At 47.8% G+C, this 24,751-nt stretch overlaps 1 protein-coding gene across 1 annotated transcript in view; it reads right to left on the bottom strand.

Moving 5' to 3' along the window:
• Nucleotides 1-4,683: 4,683 nt before the first annotated feature.
• Nucleotides 4,684-24,751, bottom strand: part of NOTCH1 (notch receptor 1) — an 87,339-nt gene continuing 67,271 nt past the window's right edge. The window contains exons 18-33 of the mRNA XM_060270314.1: nt 23,391-23,592; nt 22,221-22,374; nt 21,720-21,904; nt 20,467-20,599; nt 18,589-18,846; nt 16,765-16,877; nt 14,633-15,201; nt 13,470-13,895; nt 12,703-12,851; nt 10,379-10,595; nt 9,305-9,395; nt 8,566-8,731; nt 7,713-8,008; nt 7,171-7,318; nt 6,990-7,087; nt 4,684-6,235 (exon numbers count right to left, since the gene is read on the bottom strand). Coding sequence (XP_060126297.1) covers nt 4,808-6,235; nt 6,990-7,087; nt 7,171-7,318; nt 7,713-8,008; nt 8,566-8,731; nt 9,305-9,395; nt 10,379-10,595; nt 12,703-12,851; nt 13,470-13,895; nt 14,633-15,201; nt 16,765-16,877; nt 18,589-18,846; nt 20,467-20,599; nt 21,720-21,904; nt 22,221-22,374; nt 23,391-23,592 — 4,633 coding nt within the window. The 3' untranslated portion in view covers nt 4,684-4,807. The remainder of the gene's footprint in view (nt 6,236-6,989; nt 7,088-7,170; nt 7,319-7,712; nt 8,009-8,565; nt 8,732-9,304; nt 9,396-10,378; nt 10,596-12,702; nt 12,852-13,469; nt 13,896-14,632; nt 15,202-16,764; nt 16,878-18,588; nt 18,847-20,466; nt 20,600-21,719; nt 21,905-22,220; nt 22,375-23,390; nt 23,593-24,751) is intronic.

Here is a 24,751-nt window from a genome sequence, read left to right as displayed (position 1 = left end):
GAAATCTTGGGAGAGATGCTGCCAATCAGTGTCCAGAATATTGAGAAAGAGAAGCCCATGGTTGGCTCAGTATGTAAGACAGGCATCCCCAAACTTCGGCCCTCCAGATGTTTTGGACTACAATTCCCATCTTCCCTGACCATTGGTCCTGGTAGCTAGGGATCATGGGAGTTGTAGGCCAAAACATCTGGAGGGCCACAGTTTGGGGGTGCCTGATGTAAGATTCCTACATTCCGAGGAACATGGCAAGATGCTCCCAGCAGCAAACACTTTCTGCTTCTCCTGGGCATGCGAAGAGTCTTTGCTGCAAAAGACTAACCCTTCCAGAATTCAAGTCAGTGAATCAGTTCCTTTTGCAGTGATTTGCTGTTTCTCTTTCTCCCCCCCCCCCCATGGGGATCTGCTGCTGCCTCTCCTTTATTTATAGTGGAAAAGGTCAATAGCAGAGATCTCTAGAGTGGCTGAAACATGCAGGCCCCACCTGACAAGGTGGATTTAGCGCAGCGTTTCTCAACCGCTGTTCCGCGGCACACTAGTGTGCCGCGAGACGCTGGCTGGTGTGACGTGACGTGCGGCGACGAGAAGGGCGATTTGCATTGTCATGTGCCTGGCGGCCGCCAATATTCAGCACTGACCCGCCGGAAAGCAATATTTCTCCTCCTCTTTCCCAAAGCTCAGTGCAAACGAGCCTGGCGGCCGCCAATACACAATACTGACCCGCCGGAAAGCAATATTTGGCAAGTGTTTCTTACAGTCATAATTATAATATAGGACGGCACAGAGTTAAATTTTTTAACTTTTTTAATGGTGGTGTGCCTCGTGATTTTTTTCACTGAACAAGTGTGCCGTGGCCCAAAAAAGGTTGAGAAACACTGATTTAGCGTGCAGAGTTAAATTTGCAACCTGGCTTCTGTTTTGCAGCAAGGAGGGCTCACCTTTCAGGGTCAGTGCTTAAAAGGGTATTCCTCAAAGGACTCTAATTAAACTGGGGCAGGGGCGGGGGGGGGGAGAGGAGTTTCTATGGCAAAACGCTCTGGATTTTTTTTACATCCTGATAAAATGAGTATAATATCTAGGCAGGATTTTGTTGAATCAGCAAGATGCAAGACTACTCAAAATTGTTAGCTGCTGGAACTTAATTTTTACAATGTTTTTTTAAAAAGTAGGGATTGCATCCAATGTTGATCCTACTCAGAGTAGACCCAGCGAAATGAATAAACCTATCCAGCTTAATTTCAATGGGTCCACCAACTTACTTGGATACACACTTAAGTAACTTTTAAGCCTTACCAGAAAAAAAAAGTGTTTTGCTGCTTGAAGCAATGTACAGTGGCACCTTGAACGGAATCTGTTCCAGAAGTCTGTTTGACTTCCAAAATGTCTGGAAACCAAGGTGCGGCTTCTGATTGGCTCCTACAGACAATCAGAAGCCGCGGAAGCCCTGTCGGATGTCCAGGTTCCAGAGAACGTTTGCAAACCAGAACATTCGCTTCCGGGTTTGCAGCGTTCGGGAGCCAAAACGTTTGAGTCCCAAGGTGTTTGTCAACTAAGGTATGACTGTATTTTCTTATGAAGCTCCATTAAAAATAAAAAACTGTTTAGCACCTTTGTCTTCAACAGTGGCCAACCAGATGCCCCAATGAGAAGCCAACAACCAAAACCTGAGCACAACGATAGCAATTCCACCCACCTGTGATTCCCAGCAACAGAAGCAGGATTAGGAAGAAGAAAAAAACACATTTCAACTTTTATAGAATTTCTAGATGCCCGGGGGGCATGCTTTATTGCAAATCAGTTAACAAAACAAAAAACAAAAAAATACATCCTTTTGCAAACTACGCATTTTGCTTGAACATTTTTATTATGGAAGGGTGCTTTTTTACCACCCACATCCATCCCACCCAACCCCACCCCACCCAACCCCACCCCGCCCCGCCCACACTTAAGAAACTACACTCTAGTTTATAAAACATAAAACAATTGAACACCAGAGGGTGTTTAAAAATCACTTTGCTTTAGGGATGTCCCAATATCAGCACTTCGCCATGCTTCGCAAAAGGTGGGTATTCAGGAGGGTTCCCCACAAGCAGGGTGTGCGTGTGCACGCGCGCACGATGCTTGAGTGTGTCAAGGTGAGGTCCAGCTGGACACAGAACCACCGTAGCACCATAAACGCGCAGGATATTGGAATGCCCCCACCCCACCAAAGCCGGCAACTTGGATCTGTTAGTACAGTGGTACCTCGGGTTACAGATGCTTCGGGGTTACAAACTCCACTAACCAGGAAGTGGTTGCTCCAGGTTAAGAACTTTGCCCCAGGATAAGAAGGGAAATTGCACGCCAGCAGCACAGCGGCAGGGGGAGGCCGCATTAGCGAAAGCACGCCACAAGTTAAGAACCTGACCTCCGGAACAAATTAAGTTCTTAACCCAAGGTACCACTGTATAAAGGAAGTGTTTGAATCAGGAAGCCCCTGCAAAGTCAATGGCATGAGCGCCAAATGAAATGTGTGTCAGATTGAAGTCTTCAAGGGTGGCCCACTTGGCAAATCCTCCCAGTGAAACTAACTGGTTCTCAAAAGAGCGCTGCGGTCACACAAAGGCCTCACTCTCTCTCTGAACTTTTTGGTGGATTGGGCTCTTTCTCTTGAGCAATATTTCACCACCTCAAAACCAGTTTCACTTTCATCTTAAAACCGTTTTAGATTTTTTAAACAAAATCCACCCTTTATCTCTCTCTTCTTTAATTAAAAAAAAAACTTATTTACAGAACATTAGCTTTGCCATAGGCTTATACTATATATTTATATATATAATAATTTTTATTTTTATTTTTACAAAGTCGACCCCCTTCCCCATTCTCCTTATTGCCATAAGAGCAAAACATCCAACGTGCCATTCCGGAAGACTTTGCAATATCTCTCTTTCCCCCCCCTGTCTTAAAAACAATGAATTCAGCCCCTTTTTGCTTTCTGGGGGTGTCCTGTGATGACAAGAGTGCAACCCAAGTCGGGCTGAAAACTCATTTCAAAGTCAGGAACACCTAACTGGGGCCTGGCCAGTTTGGCACTGGCATCTCCCAAAGGGCCATCCATGGCAAATGTTTTGCCAGCCCATCAGGTCTAGGTGTCCCCCCCATGCCCCCGTCATTGCCCTCCTGCATGTGGGGCAGGCAAAAAGATGGGGGGGTGTTGGAACTGCCGCCCTAGATTCTGACAAACAGGGTTTAATTTCCACCCAGAGTTCCACTCTCCAGCTCCCAATATTCAAGTGGGACAGGAACACAGTGACTTTCACTAAGAGGACTCTACAGATGAAAGGTGAGAGCCACACATGAGATTAGGGGGTGGGATTTGCAGTTGCTGCAGGGGGCTACACTGGAAGCAACAGGGGCAGGAAGAAGGTTGAAGCAGCACCCTCTCCAAGACATGTCCCTCAGTGCAGCATCTTTTCACTCTCTTCCATAGAAGTGAAAGGGGTTGCTATGATCAACCCCTTATGAGAAAATTACAGCACTGTGATATTTATAGGTGAGCCTGTTGCCAGGTAACTAACGGCCTGGGGTTCATACCCTGAGGTTTCTCTGCACTGCACAGACACACCAACCCTCTCTCTGGGTAACCCTAATCTATACAGCTTATGTTTTCACACAGATACATACATCTCCTGCCTGTCATAATCAACAGCATTTTGTTAAGTCTTCTCATAGTAAGAAATGTGGTTCTTAAAATGGTAACACACCCCAAGGTGATGGGTGCTTTAAAAATAGCACGATTGGGACAATTTAGAGAAAAACCACAAAGCCATCCTGGAGTCAAAGTTTCTTCCTCTGCACCAAAAGCCTTTTTGAGCACAAGACTTTTTTGGAGGAGGGAAGTTGGAGGGTGGGCCTTGAAGGAAGCATTCGGATTTCATTTATAGCTTAGAACCCGTGATCCTGATTTTTTATCATAGGCAGTATTTCAAATAAATAAAAAAGAAGTAAAGCTTGCTATCATGCAAAAAAAAAAAAAGGACAAGGGAGATAAACTATATAATACTGAAACTTTAAAACAGAAATTCATGGCTGCTATCTCATAATATTCCCCGACTCTGTCCACCCTCATACAAGGGAATATTTTAAAGCACTTAACAAACCAAACCAAACCAAAAAACAAAACAAAACAACCCAACAAAAACCATCAACAACCACCCTCCCCCCACAAAAAACCCATCAATTTATGTTTAAATTATAATTTCCCTTCAAATAGGTAAACTTTTGTTGAAAAAATGTGCCCATCCTCCCTATTTTCCAGAATTAAAAACAAAAATAGGAAAAGAAATATCTTGTTCAATAAATAAATGTCACTAAATAATCATGGGTCTTTGCTTACAGCTTTACAAAAGAAATCCTCTCTGCACAAGAACGTCATTGTGGTATAAAAGTTTTTGTTTTTGTTTAAAGAGGATATCCAAACAAAAAAACAAAAAACAAGCAAGAGAGAGCAAAGCAGGCAATCAAACCCCATTAATAAGATTTTTAAATTTGGACCACAGCAAACGCATCCCACTGAGCTCTCAACAAAACTTATAAATAAAAAAGGCAGTGTTTTCATGTAGTACATAAATAAATACTAACGAAGGAAGAAAAATGTTGAAATTTCCCTCTTACATTGTATGTAAAAATACTTTTTCTTTATATATATATATATATATATATATATATAAAACCAGAAACTCAAACCAAAGGTTACTCTGGTTCAACCAAAGAAGCGTCTGCCTCCGAAGGAAACTCTCTGGGGTCGCCTGGCGGTTCCCCTCCTCTTGCTCTACTTGAACGCCTCTGGGATGTGCCCCATCTGCGACTGCATGCTGGTGGGCGGGCTTGAGATGCCCTCGGACCAATCTGACAGGTTGGAGTGTGGAGACGAGCTCGACCATTGGTCCGGCGACTCTGGGGAAGGTGTCAAGAACGGGTGGTCTGGCACCTGGAGCTGGTGGCTGGGGGTGTTGTCCAAGGGGGAGGAGTAGCTGTGCTGGGAGGGTGGAGTCAGGAACTGGGTGGTGGTCATGGGCTGAGTGAGGGCAGAGGGCAGGGAGGTGGCCAGGACCTGGGTGTCCTGGGGCAGGATGGTGTGGACTGCCAGAGCCCCGCCGTTCACTTGCTGCTGCAAGTCAGGCTGGCCCAGCTCGTTCCCCAGGAAGTTTGCACCCCCGGCATTCGGGGCGGTGCTGTGGGTCTGCTGCTGCTGCTGCTGCTGCTGCTGCATGCTTTGCTGCTGGATCTGCTGCAGCTGCTGTGCCTGCATGAGGTGGGGCTGGGCATTGGCTGGCAGGCGGCCGTTGGGCATGGCCTGGTAGTTCATCATCTGGGACAAGGTGGTGGTGGGCAGCCCGTTGTGGAGGGAGGTCAGCAGACCGTGCTGGAGGGCCTGGCCCTGTGGGAGTGCCCCCTGCTGCAGGCCATTCCGCATAGGGTTGTATTGGCCCTGCACCTGAATGCCGCTCTGCATCTGACTCAGCCAGCTGCATTGCCCACTTAGGCCAGGCGCTCCGCTCACGGTGAAATTCAGTGGCGCCCCGCTCATGACAGTGGCGTTGGAGGTGGGCAGATGGGAGAGCCGCGGGGGCACTGAGTCGAAGGGCTGTTGCATCCGACTGGCACCCAGGCCCAGGTCTTGCTTGCCCACCAGGTTGAGGTGGTTCATGCTTAGGTGGGCATCGGGCATCCCTGGCAGGTGGTTGAGGGGCATGGAGGGCGACAGTTGGAAGGGGGAGGTCATCAAGGGAGGAGATGCCACATCGGACAAGTACCCGCGGGGGGACTCTAGGGAGTCGACTGGGGAGAGGACGCTGGAGCTGTCCAGCAGGCAGCCTTTGCCCTCCTGCGACTTCTTCCGGCGGGCCTTGAGGTCCTTGGAGGACTCCTTCCCGTTGCAGATCAGTCCCTTGGTGCTGGGCTTCCGTGCCTTCTTGCCCTGCATAGCTGGCTTCAGGCTGCCAATGTAACTGCTAGGCGAGCAGAGGGGTGGGGAGAGGGTAGGTGCCCCCAGGGGCCCGCTGTGCAAAGGGGGGCTGCGCACAAGGTTGTATTCGTCCAGGAGGCGGACGATATCGTGGTGCATGCGCTCCTGGGCGATGTCTCGTGGCAGGCGGTCCATGTGGTCTGTGATGTCCCGGTTGGCGAAGTTGTCCAGGAGGACCTTGGCCGTCTCGTAGCTCCCTTCTCTGGCCGCCAGGAACAGAGGGGTCTCCTCCTAAGGGCAGGGGAGGAAAGGGAAGAAGAAAGCAGACTTATTAGAGGCTGCTCTCCAAATTGAACAGGGTTATGCAGCTGAAATATGATTAGTCATTCCTTACATTTATCAATTTGCTTTATACAATAAAAGGTCTAGGTGCAACTTAAGACCATAAGAAGAGCTCTGCAGCTGGATCAGGCCAATGGCCTACCTGGTCCAGCATCCTGTCCTCACAGTGGCCAACCAGATGCCCCAATTGGAAGCAAAAGAGCCCGCTCCCCTTTTGCAGTTTCCAGCAACTTGTATTCAGAAGCGTTGCAGAGCATAGCCATTATGGCCAGTGGTCACTAACAATCTTCTCGTCCATGAACTTAAGTCTTGTCCTCTTCTAAAGTCATCTAGGTTGGTGGCCATTCCTGTCCTTGCGGGAGGGAGTTTTATAGTTTAACTATATGCTGCATGAAGGACTTTCTTTTGCCTATCTTGAATTGTCAAACAAATGCAATTCAAGTTCACTTAAAGCTACGGTAACTCCCTGTGTCCCATCCTAAATTGCAGATAAACAATAAACTTCTCCTTCTTCCCAGGGAAGCCCACAAGAGGTAAAACTGCCAGGGCACCTCTCTCCTATTTTGCAGCTTATTCCAGCAAAGCTTCTGACCCTGTCATTGAAGATCCTGGACTTGCTGGTCCCGTCCTTGGCTGGATGGCCAGTGGCTCTGCCTCACACTGGCCCAGCCCTGCTCCAGGAAGAAGCCCCCTCCTTTCTCACCTTGTTATTCTGCATGTCTTTATTTGCCCCGTTCTTCAACAGCACAACAGCGGCATCAATATTATTCACGGCAGCAGCCCAGTGCAGCGCTGATTTCCCTATGGACACAAAGGCACAAGTGTTAAGGCCATGAGCACGAGCCCCTTCCCCTTCCCCAGAATGCTTTGGAACTGCCAGGTACCTAGGTCATCAACTGCATTTACGTCTGCGTGGCAGCTGATGAGGTCTTCCAGCATGCCCTCCACAGCCAAACGAGCAGCCAGGATGAGAGGGGTGGTCCCATCGTGCATGCGGGCATCCAGGTCGGTGGCCCTGTTCCTGATCAGAATCTGTCCCAGGAAGGAGAGACATCTTGGTTATTTGACATCCAGGCAGGGGTAAACTGGCAAGGCAAGAGAGTGAATGTCTGTTCTACAGCCGCTCAGCTGAAAGCCACACGCAGCTAACGAGAAACTCAAAAGTTGCATTGCAGGGGGTTGGATGAAAAAAGAAAAACCTCACTGGGAAGGCAGAAAGGTTGCATCTGAGGAACATAGGCCCAGACTAAGCACAGCAATCTCTGGGGGCTTTTGCACTAGAGTCACAGAATGATAGGAATCATAGAATTTTAGATGCAGGAAGGGACCCCCAAGGGTCATCGAGTTCAACCCTATGCAACAGGGAGGGAGCCACCCAGCCCTCCCGCACCGCTCCCAAGCTCTGGAAGCACCAGACTTTCCTTACCTGGAAGACCCCCTGAGCATCGGCCGAGACGGCAGCATGGAGTGGCGTCTTTCCCATGTGGTCCTGGATGTTGGCATCGGCACTGGCTTCCAGCAGTCTCTTGGCTGCATCTGAGCGTGAGTAGCGGGCTGCCAGGTGGAGGGCTGTCTCCCCAGTGCGGTCTGTTTGGTTGTGCAAGCTGGCCCCCTGGTAGATGAAGTCCGAAATCACGGCTGGGGCGTCCTCCTCCTCTTCACTGTTGCCCATCTCCAGCCCACCTCCGCTGCAGGAGGCGATCATCAGTGGCGTGAATCCATCTGCCAAGGCACAAGTGGAGGGAAATCTGTCAGAAGCGCAATAACAGTGCCTGGATGCACTCCCAGGATTTCAAAGCACCAGGGCCTGAATTAAGCCTGAAGATTGGTGATCGGGATCCAAGAACAAAAGAAGAGTCTTGTTTCTGGACCAGACCAAAGAGGGCCCATTCAGTCCAGCATCCTGTCCTTACAATGACCAATCACATGCCTTTTCTGGGAAACCTGAAAACAGAACATGAAGCACAAGAGCAACTCTCTCCTCCTGCCATTTCCAGCTACTGATAATTTGGAATCATTACTGCTTCCATCCATGGAAACAAGCTAGTAGCTGTCAATGGAGAAAGAGAAGGCTATCAATTTGTCTGATCCTCTTTGAAAGAGCTGGGTTATTCCAAAGTCCTGTTCCCCTCCTAAAATACCACCTGGCCTGTTTGCTGTTTGGTTCTTCCCCTGAGCCAGCTCTAATACCCTCCCTCCTGGCATTGCCCTCCTTTCCCCTGACAAAATCACTGCAAGGGAGGAAGAGTGAGGCTTTGACACCCACACACCCTCCTTACCTGGTCCTCGCACATTGACATCCATACAGTCAGCATCAATTTCCCCTTGGGGTGGGGTGGGTGCCATGGAAGAGATGCGCAGGTCAGCTGCATCCAGGTGCTGCTGTGTCCACTGCCTGTGGTCAGTCTGGTCGTTCATGTCTGGCAACATGGCCTGTTCTTCCACCTGGGAAGAGAGGCGATTGAGGTTTTAAAGGATCTTTTTGGACATAAAACTCTACTCTTTCTCGCACAGTGTGCTGCAGAGTTGGAAACAAGAGTTATCCCCTCTTTCCCCAACATCAACAAATATAAAATGAACCCTGCCACTACTCGATGTGGAAAGCCAAATTCTATTATCAGAATGAGAGTTGTTTAATTTTGCCTAAGCAGGTTTTCCAGTATTTTCTGAAACTGGAGAGGAAGGAACTGCGAAGGAAGCAAGGAAGGAGGAAGGAAGGAGCAATGTGCTGATCTTCTGCTGAGGATAAGAAACTTGCTTTTTAAAAGCAGGACCAAAGATAGGGGCCTCTTGGTGAAATCAGGCAGGGAGATTTACAGATGCCCATAGGGGCCTTGGCTGTTGTGGGATAGCAGGGTAAGCCTGGGGGGGGGGACCTGGAGGGGGGTGTCAAAAAGTTCAATTGAGCCAGGGATGAGGGAGGGACTCACAGTGCATACCAAATGAATCCAAACAGGATGGAATTAGTGAGTGCCTTTAAGGCTGAAATGGCATGAAAACAGCAGCTTGCTGGCTTACCCTGAACTTCTTGGTGTCTAGTGTCTCCTCATCACCCCACTCATTCTGGTTGTCGTCCATCAGGGTCCCATTGGAAGCATTTTTCAAGGGCCTTCATGGAGGGAAAAATAGGAAATTAGATCCATCACTAGAAAAACCAAACTCTGAATTTTTCACCAAGGGCTAAATGGAGTAATTAAGGATGATGATGATTTAAAAAGTTTCCCCTGCCATACTTAGACTTGTCCAAGCTGTGCCACACCTCAGGTGACATTTCAGACATCATTGATCAGAGCTGGGCACTGCACATGAGAACTTGCTTAGAAGTGGGAAGAGAAGTGAAATTAAGGACCAAGCCTCTCCAAAGTCCTTCCACCAGCCTCAATGTGCTATTTCTGCCTTGTGTAGATGATGCACCAAATCTGCTTTTTATATATGCCATTAAACTTGGTGCTACACTTGGAGAAAGCAGACAAAAGCAAATGGGCAGGTCATGCCCAAACCCCAAAGGGACCCTTCTTCCCTCCGAGCCAAAGGAAGACTACAGTAATAGATCTAAGTTAGCCATGCTCATCAATTTCAGTGGGTCTACTCTGTGAAGGGCTAAGCCCCTTGCTCTGAACTGTCTGGCCTTCTTGCTTCCACCACCCTTCCCTGGACACTCCACATGTTCGTTTCAATGGCCTGGAAAAACTGACACTTAAATTGGGCTCAGAATATCCCTCCCAAAAATGTTTTGACACCAGATTTCCCTTCCTCTCCAGCTTGTCATCCAGAGAGCTGTGGCATGGTAAAAATTAAAATCAACTTTTTTTTTAATGTGCAGAGTGAAAAGCTAACATCAAGCCTTTGGCAAAACTTTTTGCCCCTAGGATTTTTGCACTACAACTCCCATCAGACCATGGTGGCTGGGGCTGATGGGGGTTGTAGTCGGAAACATCTGGAGGGCACCAGGTTGGTGAATAAAAAGAACTATGGTCCCCAACAACAGCAGCAACCCAGAAAGGAGGCAGGAAAGGACCTTTCCCTCCCTCCCCACCCAACCAAATGGCAACAAAGGAGACCCGGGAAGAGGTGAAGAGGGGGATTACTCACTTCAGCCCCACAGAATCCTCCCCCAGGGGCTCTCTGCGCTTCTTCTTGCTGGACTCGGTCACTTTGAAGCCCTCGGGGAACCAGAGCTGCCCATGTTCCCTCCGCCGCTTGCGCGATGCCAGAACCCCGAAACCAATGAAGAGGATGAGGAAGACACCAGGCACCACCATATACATAGGGTACCACTGGGTGCTCCTTTGGGTGTCAGTACTTTCACCTAGAAGAAAATGGGAGGCAGAGTGTGGTGAGAGGACCTCGAGTTAAGATGCATCTCTGAAAGGAGGCAGAAGGCAAAATGCAGTGAAATTAAGTTAATAAGCTGCCAGCCTGGCCGTGTCTTGATTCTTCCGCCTACAACCGAACCCCCACCCCTCCCCACTCACTGCCCCCCAACTCCTCCAAAGCTCCCTGGAAAAAAAGAAGGTCATTTTTCTATGCTGTTCATCAGAATTGCAAACTCTTTCTGTATCTGCAGCGCTAGAGGGAGAGAGGGTCCCCCCCCTTCCTCCTTTCACGGATAAAGGATTAAGCAAACTTCAAATCATTGCATTCACATTGAGCTGTTAAGTCAAAAGGATTGAAGGGGGATTTGGAAGATGCAAACTTCAACACTCTGCGTGTCACTGATCGATTACAAGGTTTGGGTTGTGGGGTTAACTTTGCGCTCTCTCTCTCTCTTCCTCCCTCCCTCTCCGCGCCCCCCCCCAACTCCTTCATCCTCCCCCAGCAGTAATGATTTTGGAATAAGCTATGGATGAGAAAGGGGCGAAACCATCAAGACAGAACTTCGAAGAAGAACAAAAAAAGAGTTTAAAAAATGACACTTCCTTCTTAAAGAGGAATCAAGTTCTTTTTACGATATTGTTTAAGACAAACATCATACACTGTAACTCTTTTGAATTTATTCCACAAAATTTATATACTATTTGATTGTTGAGGGGAAAAACACCCAACCCCGAAAACAACAAAATTACTAGCAAAAGACCCACCATTTAAATCATTCCAAAAATAACTGAAACCAGCAATAGGCTAAAAGCATATTCTTTCTGGCTCCCACTTAAAAAATGTTTGTTGAGGAAAGTCCATCCAGACATAATGAATGCTGACAAGTGTTTTAATCTGGTTTTTAGCCTACTGTTGATTTTAATTATTTTTATATGCCTTTAAATATGTGCTTTAAACTGTCACTTATTGGTATTTCTTAGTCCTTTAATGTTGTCAGGCTTTTATCTTTTTGGAAAATGCTTAGGGCAATGGCTCCAAAATTCTCCTCACCCCTGCACACAGACCACCTGAAAATTGCTGAGGGTCTCAGTGGACCACTGAATTATTTCTCAGGTTGTTGTAGAAACGGAAATGCACCATGCTAGATGCTGTGTGGTTTTTTGCCGCATTCTTAAATTCCTGCCTGCCAGGCAGAAGGCCTTCTCGGTAGTAGCACCCACCCTGTGGAACGCCCTTCCACCAGCTGTTAAAAAGATGAGCAATTATATAACACTTAGGAAACATCTGAAGGCAGTTCTGTATAGAGAAGCTTTTTAAGGTGTAATGTTTTACTATGTTTTTATATAAGCTGGAAGCCACCCAGAGTGGCTGGGGCAACCCAGTCATATGGGTGGGGTTCAAATAATTTATTATTATTATTTTACTGCCTCCATGGAATTCTAATTGCAATACAATAAAATACAACAGAATAAATAAAAGGAAGTGATTAAAAACGCTCCCTCAGCTCTGCTGTGACAGACCAGTCCTATCAGGCCCCCCCTGCCCCTGGATTGTGCAAGCTGGTTGTTAGAGGATCAACTGTTTAGAAACTGGTGCCTGTGTTTTGGTTTTCCTCTTCCCTCCCTGTGCCTTTCCCCTTGTGTATCATTTTCAATTTTTAATTTTTTTTTAAATTTTTTTTAAAATTTAATTTTTAATTTTTTAATTTTTATTTTAAGCCTGTAGGTAGGGACTGCCTTGTTTTGACTGTATGAAAACTGCTCTGGGAGCCTTTTTGACTGAAGAGCCTGGTACAAATGCTCCAAATAAATAAATGAATAAGGAAGACACTATTAAAAACGCTTAATGCAAAGAGTGTGCCATCTCCCATCTCCAACCTCAGATCCACAGACATGCATGGGTGGACCACCATCATCCGTGAACCACACCCTGGGCAGCCCCAGCTCAAAGCTTTCATTACAATCAAGTGGTATGTAGCTTTTGTAAAAGAAAGTGAAAAACTGCCAGGGGCAAAAGCTGAGGTGGCCCAGCTTCCCGGAATATGCCAGCAGGGCTGCTAACGCATCAGCAGGTGTTTCCTGCACATGTGGCAGACTTACTCTTAACAGCTTCGATTTTGTATGGGATGTCCAGGCTGCCCCGTGACGCCAAAGCACCAAGGAAGGCCGCCACATCTGTGGTACTTTGGAAGCACTGAGAGGAGGACTGGACACACTGGCGGTTGTCAATCTCCAGGTGAACGATTGATCTGCAGGTTTTGGAAAAAGAAAAGAAAGTGGGAGTAAGAAGCAATAATCTTGGATGGACAGCTTCCTAGGTTCCTATAAAATTCAGTCCCTTTTTTTCAGAACAATGAGGAACAGAATCTTTGTTTTTAGGGGAAGAGCCATGGCTCAGCTACAGATCACCTGCTTTGTATGCAGAAGGCCCCAATGGCGTGTCCAAGTTGGGCTAGGAGAAACTCCATCCCAGACATCCTGGAGAGTCACTGCCAGTCAGTGCAGACAACAACACTGAGCTAGGTGGACAAGAGTCTGCCTCCATCTAAGTCAGCTTCCTATGTTTCTATTCAATTCCTTTCTTCAGAACCATGAGGACTAGAATATTTGTTTTCAGGGGAAGGGCTGTGGCTCAGCTATAAAGCACCAGCTCTGCATGCAAGAAGGCCCCAGCTTCAACCCTCCATGGAAGAATCTCTAGCCAGGGTTGGGCAAAGATCCCTGGGGAGCTGCTGCTCCCACCACCAATCAGTGTTGACAGATGGACTGAGAGTCTGATTCAGTATAAGGCAGCTTCCAATGTTCAGCTGCTGACTGTGGCTCCCCCCTCCTCCCTGCTCCCAGAGAGCCCCAGCTGAGCCACTCACCCGCAGATGTCCACATGGTCCAGCTCCCTCCTGTGCCTGTCAATGATGGTATCATACAGCGCAGACCTTAACTTGAAGACTGCATCACTCATATCTGGCCAGTCCACCAACGACCGCTTGATGTGGTGCTTTTTGAGCTCCTCTGGCTTGCCATAGTAGGGGAATATCATGTACTCGCCCTTGTCATCCTTCCTGAAGACCACATTGGTGTGAAGGATGCGGCTGAGCTCCCGCAGGAAGTTCAAGGAGTTGTTCTTTAGGTTTTCCGGGGTGGTCAGCACCACCACCACCAAAGTGCCGTCCGCCAGCTTTTCGGGTACGTTGTTGGCACAGTCGAGACCATCCCACTCACACTCTGCATTGTTGCAGCCCTGGTCGCAGTGTCCGTCAGAGAAGTGGTCCTTGCAGTACTGGTCGTACAGAGGGCTGCACAGGCAATGGGGAGAGGAGGAGGAGGAGGAGTTGAAAACAAAACTGCCTGGTATCTATAATGCCATTATGCAAGTCTATGGTGTGGCCACATTTGGGATACTGTGCACAATTCTGGTTGCTTCAGCCCCACAGTCACACAGAACAGGGCCTTTACTGTGGCTGCCCGTCCTTTGGAGCAGCATCCCTGATGAGATACGATAAGCTCCACTATCTGTGCTTTTTGGAAATAATTGAAGGGCCATTTTGTCCCCAAAAGGCTTTCTCAGCTGGATAAATGAGTATTTGACGTGCGTGCCCACTGGTTTGGGTTTCACTTGTGTTTTTACATATATTTGTTGTCTTTGTCTTTTGAACTGTTTAAATTATATGTAAATTCCCCTGAGATGATGGTTTAGATGGTGAATAGTAGCAAAAAGTAAAAATGAGGAGAGGAAGAGGAAGGAGGAGGAGAGGAAGAGGAAGAGGTAGAAGACGAGAAGAAAGAAAAAACAACCTTTTGCTTCTGGGCACTCCCTGCTCTTTCCACATACTCTCATCATAAAAAAGCAAACAGGCACATCCTTTAGCCCCAGAAGCAAATTGTTACTGTTATTATTACTACTACTACAATTTATTATCTGCCCTTCCACCTAAAGTCCCAGGGTGGGGACTTACAACAATCAAAACATAACTTTGATGTCAAAGCGCATCGTGACCCAACGTTAAAAACAGTTTGAAAGCCCTCCACTCACTTGCACTGCCCCTCCATCTTCTGGCAGTCGAAACCGTCGTACAGGCAGCCGGTGTTGTTGCACTGAGTGTCACAGCGCCCGTTGTTGAAGTAGTCCCAGCACTGGAGGGACTGGGAGCAGTTCTTCCAGGGGTCGTTGAAATTCAGGGAGCAGTCGCCACCGTCCCAGCCGCAAGCGTGGTTGTTGCACTGGGCGTCACAGATCTTGTTGCCGGCGTGGCTGGCGCACACGGGGATCTCACACTTCTCCTCCAAGGGAGGTGGAGTGATGTTCTGGCCAAGGCCACCTGTGAAGTCGTAGTCCAAGATGTGGCAGTTCAGACCGTTGAAACGGGCTGGGCAGTTGCAGCGATAGTGGGGCGGCTCCTTGGCAGGCTGGCAGGTGCCCCCGTTGTAGCAGGGGCTGGAGTGGCAGGGGCTGCCGGAGGAGAACTGGCAGGCAGCTCCGCTGAAGCCCAGTGGGCAAAGGCACCTGGAGCTCCTCTGGGTGGAGATGCAGGTCCCGCCGTTCAGGCACCGCAACGGTCCGCAGCCGCGGGCGTCGTTCTCACACGTGGCACCGTCCCAGTCCTGCAGATGGCAAAGAGTGGAATGACTGAGACTACTCCAAAGGCAGTTATCAAATCACAGAAGAGTAAAGTTGAAAGGCCTCCATGAGGTTATTATTATTATTATTATTATTATTATTATTATTATTATTATTATCTGTTAAACTTATTTGTTGCTTGTTACCTGAAGGTCTCCAATCGACTTACAGTAATATCCACACACAAATATATAATACCATAAGGGAGGGGAAAAGGGGGGAATCATATATATTGTCTAACACAGAGCTTTCCCAACTTTTCATGTTGGTGATACATTTTTTAGGCATGCATCATTTTGTGACACCGTAATTCAGTTTTCCTAGCAAACCAGAGGTTAAACTAACCCCCTTTCAGCCCCAGGAGGAGCACAGGGAGTGTTTGCATGAGACACCTACACACTGCAGCCGACACACTAATGTGTCACGATACAGTTTGGAAAGCTCTGGTCTAACTTAATACTTATGAAAAGACACAAGAAAAAACACACCTGTTATATAAATAACAAACAACATTTACTATTATTGTCCAATAATTAAATCAAGAATACACTCACCCACAACGAGCAGATTTCCTACCCAGGAATGAGTAGATTTCCCCAACTATTTCTCCAACTTTTAACCTCATCAACCCGCCCCAAACTCTGTTGTCAAGCCAACTATTTTATATCAGCAGTGGGCTGGTCGTGTCCTCCTCCAGGAACTGTTCATTATCTCCCTTCAGAGGGGAGTAGCGGCAAGGCAAAGCAGGAACGTGGTGGCAAAAGTTTTACCTGCCTTGCCATTGGTCTGGCTCCTGCTTTTGTCCTGGTGGTGGTGGGGGTGCATCTAGCTCACCCCCCTGCAAAGCTAGAATCCCAACTAAAGAATGGGCATTACTAACTTAAGTCTGCACATTTTGGTGGGTCCACTCTGAGCAGGACTAGCATTGGTTGCAACCCTAAATTTGCAGTTTATGTTGAAGTCAGTAGAGGTCAGCATACTCTTTACTGATAGCTGCTACAGTCTCCTAGTGTTCAGGTGAGCAGAATCAGTGCTTTTTTCAGAGATCATGTGCTCCCCTGTCTACACTTGCCTGGCAGGGTGGCATATATATGCATGGGAACTTCTGCGTGTGGAGCAGATACACTACCTGCTGAACTATGGCCCTTCTCCTAAGAATAAAGCAGGGTTCTGGTCCTCAAAGTTATGAATAAGAGGATGAAATAAACAGAAACATGGGAAGCCGTGTTCTTCCAAGTCAGTGCAATTGATCCATTTAGCTCAATATTGTCTACACTCACTTGCAGGGGCTCTCCAAGGTTTGAGACTCACTAGATGTGCCCAGCTCTTCCTGGAGGGATTGAACCTGGGGATTGAAGCTAGGATATTCTGCATGCAACATAGCTGATTTACCGCCAAACTACGGCCTTTCCTCATCCAGCAACTCCTAAGCATCCAAAACAGATGCTGGCTAGGAAGGGGCGTAAATAATCCCACGCAGCCCAAGAAGCTGCTTCAGTCTCTGAACCCCACAGCCCGTCCCCTAAAACCAAAAGCTGGCTACACACCGGAGGGCACCTGCAGATGTAGCCGTGCTGTGTGTTGCTGGCCACTGCACAGGTCCCACCGTTCTTGCAGGGATGGTTCCGGCAGCCGTCTACCACCGTCTCACAGTGACGCCCTGGACAGGGGATAGAAAAAGCCTCGTCAGGTTGCCTCACCGTCACCCCCAACATTTTCCCCAGACCTCTAGAGTAAAACAGCTGCATCTCTCCACCTCTGAAATCTCATGTGCACACTCTTTTACTAGTTAATTTAATTTCCAAGCAAAGGGTCTGCTGGTCTCTCTTTAAGGTTTCCAGACTCAAAAGAGAGCAGGGCAATTAAAGGCACAGAAGTCCTGTCCTCTATTGAGTCTGGCAACCCTAGTGACCTGGGCACAAGGGAACTCTCCCCTTCTTGTGATTTCAAGCAACTGGTATTCAAAAGCATTTCTGCCTCCTTGATTAGCAGCAATCTCTAGCCCTCTCCTTGAATCTGTCTAATCTTCTTTTAAAGCAGACTAGGTTTGTGGTTTGTTTAGGGAAGCTTCTAATGTTTGATGGATTTCTGTATTTTATTATTTTGTTAGAAGCCACCCAGAGTGGCTGGGGGAACCCGGCCAGATGGGCGGGGTATAAATTATTATTATTATTATTTATTATTATTATTATTATTATTATTATTATTATTATTATTATTATTATGGCCATCACTGCCTCCTGTGGGAGGGAGTTCCAGAGTTTAACAATCATAATTTTATTTGTATACTGCCTTTGCAGTGTTAAAACTATGGTCAAGGCAGCTTACAACATGAGAAGATTTACACAATTACAAAAATAGCTATGAACAATAAATAAAACACAGGGGGGAAAGCACACAGCAAACCCAAAAAATTTCCACATAAATGTAAAATAAGCCTGAAAAAAATTAATACCAGGAACAGCAACAACCTCCATTAAGCAATACCCCAGCACAAGTCTGTTCGGCAGCCTTACCTTTTGTAGCTGGGAGTCAGTCAGGGCCCTGCCCCCCACCCCAGGCCAGATGGGAAAAGGCAGGGAGTAGGACTTCCAGCTAAGATAGTCTATGCACTTGGGAGAATTCAGGGCAAACAAAAACAAAGTACTTTTTCACACAGTGCATAGATACTCTGGAATCCGCTCCCATAAGAAGAGGTGGGGTGCTTTAAAAGGGGGAGGGGGCAAAGACATGGAGGAGGGTAAGGCTATCAGTGCCTATGTTCTCCTTCCACTGTCAGAGCAGATTGCCCCTGAATACAAGCTGCTGGAAACCACAGGAGAAAGTGCTGTTGCGTTTGGGTACTGCTTGTGGACTTCCCACTGTGGTACCAGATTTGGTTAATGTGGGAAAAGAATGCTGGGTTGCCCTGATCCAGCTGAAGATCTCTTTTTATATTCTTACTAGATACAGCCCATGGCTTATAATCTTTGGGTATATGAACCCAAAGTTCATATACCCAGGGTGGTGGCGCCCGCCCTGTGGAACGCCCTCCCATCAGATGTCAAAGAGAAAAACAGCTACCATATTTTTAGAAGACATCTGAAGGCAGCCGTGCTTAGGGAGGCTTTTAATGTTTAGTTGATTACAGTATTTCATTTCATTTTTCTGTTGGAAGCCGCCCAGAGTGGCTGGGGAAACCCAGCCAGATGGGCGGTGTATAAATAATAAATTATTATTATTATTATGAACCACCTATATTAAACTGGATGTTTTCATTAGGACTGGAGAATACCTTTACTGTCAACATCAGACAGTAATTCTTGGAGAAAAAGCAAGAGGGAGGAAAAACACCAAGAACCACGTTTCTTGAGGAACCTTGTGGTGCTCACCAGAATATCCCAGACGACACTCGCAGACGTAGTCGTTGATGCGCTGCACACAGTTCTGGGTTCCTAGCGGGTCACAAGGGTTGGACAGACACTCGTTGACGTCACCCTCACAGCGCTCCCCAACGAAGCCCAGCAGGCAAATGCAGCTGTAGCCCCCTACGCGGTCCACACACTGCCCGTTGTTGAAGCACTTAGGGGTGAAGGTGTTGGGGTCAAAGGGTGGGCTGCAGTCGTCTATGTTGATCTCACAGTGCACTCCTGAGGTGGGGAGAGTGATGGGGAGCAGAAGAAGGTGAGAGCTGGATCCCAAGAGGCCTGCTTACAACTTGGCCTGGCATTCATTCATTCATTCATTCATTTTCTTTACATATCCTGGAGGCACCCCCGACCCCTCAAAACAAATGAATTGAAAACCTGTATTCCTGTACATACACCAAAACTTTTAACAGTATGCACCTGTAAAACCCATTTTAATTACAGTAAGTGATCCACAAGTACTGTGTCCAGTTCTGGGCACCACAGTTTAAGAAGTTTATTGATAAGCTGGAATGTGTGCAGAGAAGGGGGACCAAGATGATGAAGGGTTTGGAAAAGCCTTATGAGGGAGTTGGGTATGTTTAGCCTGGAGAAGAGACAATTGAGGGGAGATATGATAGCCATCCTCAAATATCTAAAGAGCTGTCCTATGGAAGATGGAGCAAGCTTGCTGTGCAGGGTAGGACTCGAACCAATGGCTTCAAGTTACAAGAAAGGAGATTCCGACTAAACATCAGGAAGAACTTTCTGGTGGTAGAATTGGAGAGCTGGAAGGGATCCCAAGAGCCATATACTCTGCAATGCAGGAATATCAACTAAAGCAGGCACCCCCAAACTTTGGCCCTCCATATGTTTTGGACTACAATTCCCATCATCCCTGACCACTGGTCCTGTTAGCTAGGGATCATGGGAGTTGTAGGCCAAAACATCTGGAGGGCCACAGTTTGGGGATGCCTGAACTAAAGCATCCATGATAGATGGCCACTCAACCTCTGCTTAAAACTTCCAATGAAAGAGAGTCCCCCACCTTCCAAGGGAGTCCATCCTACTGTCAATCAGCTCTTAACATCGGAAAGTAAGAGCTGTTCCAACCAAACCCTGCCCCACCAACTTCTCTCACTACAAGAAATACAATAAGCGAATAGAAAGAGAAACTACTCAAGTGACACTGCCACAAAAAGCAAATACACTAAGCAAAAGAAATAAGTTTTACCACCCCATCCCCCCCTCTCCCCCAGCCTTATACGGTATACAACACACTAATGTCTCACAACAAATGTAACTGATCTGTAGAAAGCACAACCTGGAAAAAGAGACAATGCATGTACTTTTGTAAACCAAGAAAATATTTCATAAAAAGTTGGAAAAATGAGAAAAAAAGTGTGTAGGTTTATCACCCACCCTCTCCCCTCTACTCTCTCCCCCTCGCTCTGGATACCATATTGTCTTACACTGAACGTAAACCAAAAGACTTTATAATCTGAAGAGAGAGAGAGAGAGAGAGAGAGAGAGAGAGATTGTGTGTTCTTTTGTAGTCCATGGAAATCTTTAATAAAATTATTTTAAAAAGAAAGGAAGCAAGAGCTTTTCAAAATTGGATCTGACTCCAAAGAGTAGTGGACTCTCCTTCCTTGGGAGATTTTTAAGCAAAGTTTGGATGCTTTAGTTGACATTCCTGCATTGCAGGGGGTTGGACAAGATGACCTTCAGGGTCCCTTCTAACTCTACAATTCTTAATTGTAGAGCCCTCCACCACCACCCCTCAATCAGGTGGGACATCCCTAAAGTCTAAGTCATTCCCTACCTGCCCATGCCCCTGCTTTCACCCAACCCCACATTTACCTTGAGTTCCTCGGGGACAGGAGCATTTGTAGGTGTTGATGAGGTCAATGCAGGTCCCTCCGTTCTGGCAGGGGTGGGAAAGGCACTCGTTGATCTCCTCTGAGCAGTTGATCCCGTGGTAGCCAGCAACACACTACAAGGAAGGGCAGTTCAATATTCCGGAGTTGAAATGAGTTCTAGTGGGGTGGGAGGATTTTCTCCTTCCCACCTTTGAAGGCAGCCCCTCAAAGGGCAGCCCACAATGGAAAATGCCAAAACCAACTTGTAGTATATTAAAAGAAATGCAACCAAATGAAAAATAGACAAACTGCACCTTCCTCAAATCACCCACCCCACCAAAAGTGGCTTCTCCACCGGCTAGTGCCTGAGCTGCTGTAATGTCACAGGAGCTGCAAGCATCCGAGCCGCTGGACTGGCCAAGGCTGAACTGTGCAATCTTGCCGAGGGAAGTGGAGAAATAGGTTGGGGGCAGAGACTGGGGTGGGAACTTGTAGGGGGCAAGGCATGGTGTGCTGGGAATATTTCTGAAGCTCATGGTCAAGTGATTATCAAGCCTGCCTAGCCATAATAAAAAAATACTTGCACTACTTGGCCTTTCATTACGACAAGCCAAAAGATGTTTAGGTGCAATTCCACTCCACTCTACAGTAGCATTAAGATTTCAGCTGGCTTTGAAGTCCGCAAGGGAAGCACCCAAATGCTGCCTCTGCCCGCTGAAATACATTACATGGACTGGGAAAAGGAGGCTGACACAAGCAGGGGCAAAGATGCTGCCCCTCAGCCAGACTGTCAAATCTTGGGCTGTAGAGTTTGAAGGGACCCCAAGAATCATCTAGTCCAACCCCATGCAGTGCAGGAATCCCAGCTAAAATATCCATGGCAGGTGGCCCTCGAACCTCTGCTTCTAAGCCTCCAATGAAGGACAGCCCTCCATCTTTTACCTAGCTTTTGTCAGACGTGCTGGCAGGGAGTGAACCCTGGATCTTTTGTTGGCATAGGAGGTGCTCTGCTACCAAGTTACGATGTACCCCTTTCCCTGGAAACTGTGGCTTCTTTGCAGGGTGGCTGTAAACTACCCAGCATTGTGGAAATATTTATGATGGAGGGATGTCCTGTACTTCGTTCTGATGTTCCACCACATCTCAGGACATGTACCCAGCTCCGCTAGCGATGCACAAACCCAGGTAAAGCAGGGTTCACCCTGTGTCCACTGCCCCCCCCCACGCAACCTCCCTTCTGAGCACCAACCATACCTCACACGAGTAGCCCCCAAGGTAGTCTGTGCAGGTGGCCCCATTCTGGCACGGGTTCGGAGAGCACTCATCCACCTGCTCCTCGCAGTAGCTGCCTGTGTAGCCGGCCTGGCACTGGCAAGAGTGGGTGTTGCCCCTGTCCACACAGAGCCCAGAGTTCCTGCACAGGTGCACCACTTCGACGCCTGCAAAGGTATGGGAGGGAAGTCAGGTACAAGTAACAGGTGTGGGAGAATGCCTCCTTGGTGGTGTCTACTCCCAGACCATGGAACACCCTCCCAAGAGAAGCCAGACCGGCTCCTTCCTTGTCACACTTCCACAGGTGAATACTGTTTTTATTCTAGGAGGCTTTTAGGATAGAACTGTTTCTTTAAAGGAATGGGTGTTTATATATGGTGTTCATCATCACCATCACCATCACCATCACCTGTCATATGCTTCTTATTGGGTCCCTCCAGACAGAGGAGGGGGGACAGACCAAGCAGGATGGGGCCTTCTTACCTTGCTGCCGTGCAGCCACCTCACAGGAGACATTGGGGACATCACAGTAGAGTCCAGTCCAGCCACTGGTGCACTCACAGCGGTACAGGTTGTCTGTCTGCCAGCACTTTCCGCCATTCTTGCAGGGTGAGGAGTCACACCAACGCACCAGGTTCTGGGGGTGAAGAATCACAAGGTTTGTGGGTGCAACAGCTCCAGGGCCAGGGTAGGGTGGTACAGAGAGGGGGCTTTGTGGGTTCAACCCTGCGCAGCTGGTTGAAGGACACGGCCCTAAAGATGCCAGGGCAGAGGGGAGTCTACACTGTTTCTGTCAACAGAGCAACTGCTCTGGTCCCCTGGAAGCCAAAACTGGTAAATCCAGTCTCAGAGAGATGCACAGCAGGAAAGTCCTACTTTGTTTATGACAACTGTTTGTTCACTTCTCTTAATGATGCTCTCACATTTGCATCTTTTTCCATTTCAGGATTCAGGGGAGATGTTAGCATAAATCCTCTGCATGGCACAGATGCTGCATGTGGCTGAATGTTTACTTTATATGATTGCTGTAACTTTCCCACACAGGAGCTCAAGCTGTAACCTGATCTCCTTAGCCATGGATGTTGACAACAGGAGTTGTAGTAAAGCAACATGATTTCCCATGGCTAAGCAATGTTTTGTTGTGTTAACCATGGTTTGGCTCGGCAAAACACAAATCATCTCACAGACAAGAAAGAAGGCCACAGTTTGTTTCACCGATGCTTGGTTCGTTTTTCCAGCTGCTCTTGCCATGTGACTTTGGGGTTGTCAAAGAACCAGAGTTAAGCAAGGCTGATAGGGAATGCACAGAATGCTGACCTATTCTCAAGCCAGCAGTGTACCTTGGCTTCACATCATGGTTTGTTGCCAGGTAAAACGAACCACTGTTAAGTCTGCCAGGTGGGGTTCAACAGTCAAACAAAACATAGGCAAGCTAAACAAACCATGAGTTTGTGCTATGTGTGAACCAGGGCTGCTGCCTCTCTGCTCTGACCTCAACACTTCAGCCATTTGCTCCTCACTCTGTGAGCCCACCCACCCCAATCCTCCAGTGAAACAACAGAAGCAAATGAATAGGGAAAGGCAAGTCTCACTCAAGGTCAGGCTCTGCAGGCAGAACTGGTTTGGCATCCAGTGGGGTCTTGGCCCCCTTACCTGACAACTGAGGCCAGTGTAGCCCTGGGGGCAAGTGCACTTGTAGGTCCCGTAGCTGTCCTGGCAGGTGCCACCATTCAGGCAGGGCTTGGAGTCACACTCGTTGATGTCGTGCTCGCAGTAGATTCCCGTGAAGCCAGGTGGACAGACACAGGTGAAGGTGTTGATGCCATCCACACATGTGCCCCCATTGAAGCAGGAGCTGAGGGGCAGAAGGAAACTGGCTGTGCCATCAAAGATCTCTGTTGGAAGCTGCCTTATAGCAAAAACCAGAATGCTGGGTCCATCTAGTGCAGTACAGAGTACACTGACCACCAACAGCAATGGCTCTCCAGGGTTTCAAACAGGGAGTTTTACCCAGCCTGACAGAGTTGCCATTGGGGCTTGAACCCAAGAGGACAACAAAGCAAGATCCGGTATGGTGTAGTGCTTAGAGTGTTGGACTCAGACCTGGGAGCACAGGGTTCAAATGCCTGCCCCTCTTGGCCATGAAGCTCACTGGGTGATCTGGGACAGTCACTTTCTCTCAGTTCTAACCTATCTCGCAAGGTTGTTGGGGAGGGTAAAATGGGCTGAAGGATTACCACGTACCCAAACTTTAGCTCCTTGGAGGAAAAGTGGGATATAAATGCAATAAGATAAATGAAAGTAAATTAATGTTAAGGAAGACTTGTGCCATGTTTGTCTTCCTGCAGGAGAACTTGCAAAGCTACACTTGTAGCAAGTGCAAACTGGTTGACTTGCTGGAAGAGAAGGTCCAGCAGCCTGAGGTCCACCTAGTCACACTTTGAGGTACAGGGCAAGATGCGGACTTTCGCGATAGAGCTGAGTGGACTGTGACAGAACAGCAACACAGGCGCCCCAAGGGAGGAGGAAGATTGCTCATGGCAAGAGACCAACCCCTGGAGGAACGTGACGCACACAAGTAGGACTGTCAGGAATATGCTGTGTCATTAGAACTGCGAAATCGGTTCCATGCTCTCACCTAGGACACTGATTCTGGGGCAGAAGAGTTAGGACAGCAGTTACGGAACTCAGAATACACCAAGGTAGCTGTGAAAGGTACAGTGCACATAATGATTCCTGTCACCCCCATAGGAGGAATAGACAGGAGGAGATAGACTTCAGAGTTTTTTCCCATTCAGATCCAAGGCTACTGATCATGGATGAGTATGCTGATAATCCATTTGCTACCTTCCAAGGAAATTATCGCAGGAGAAAAGGAACTGCAGTCTGGAGAAGGCAAGTTGAGAGGAGGAGGAGGAAGTACTAGAACCATAAGGTTCCTGCTTTTGTAACCTATTCCAGTAATATCCTGATCAGTTCAAAGAGATGAGAGGACTCAAGAACAGCAGCTGCAG

This window comes from Zootoca vivipara, chromosome Z (genome assembly GCF_963506605.1).
Source record: "Zootoca vivipara chromosome Z, rZooViv1.1, whole genome shotgun sequence".
Taxonomy (NCBI): Eukaryota; Metazoa; Chordata; class Lepidosauria; order Squamata; family Lacertidae; genus Zootoca; species Zootoca vivipara.
Note: the sequence above shows the minus strand (reverse complement) of the source record. Positions and strands in the feature narration are given on the sequence as shown.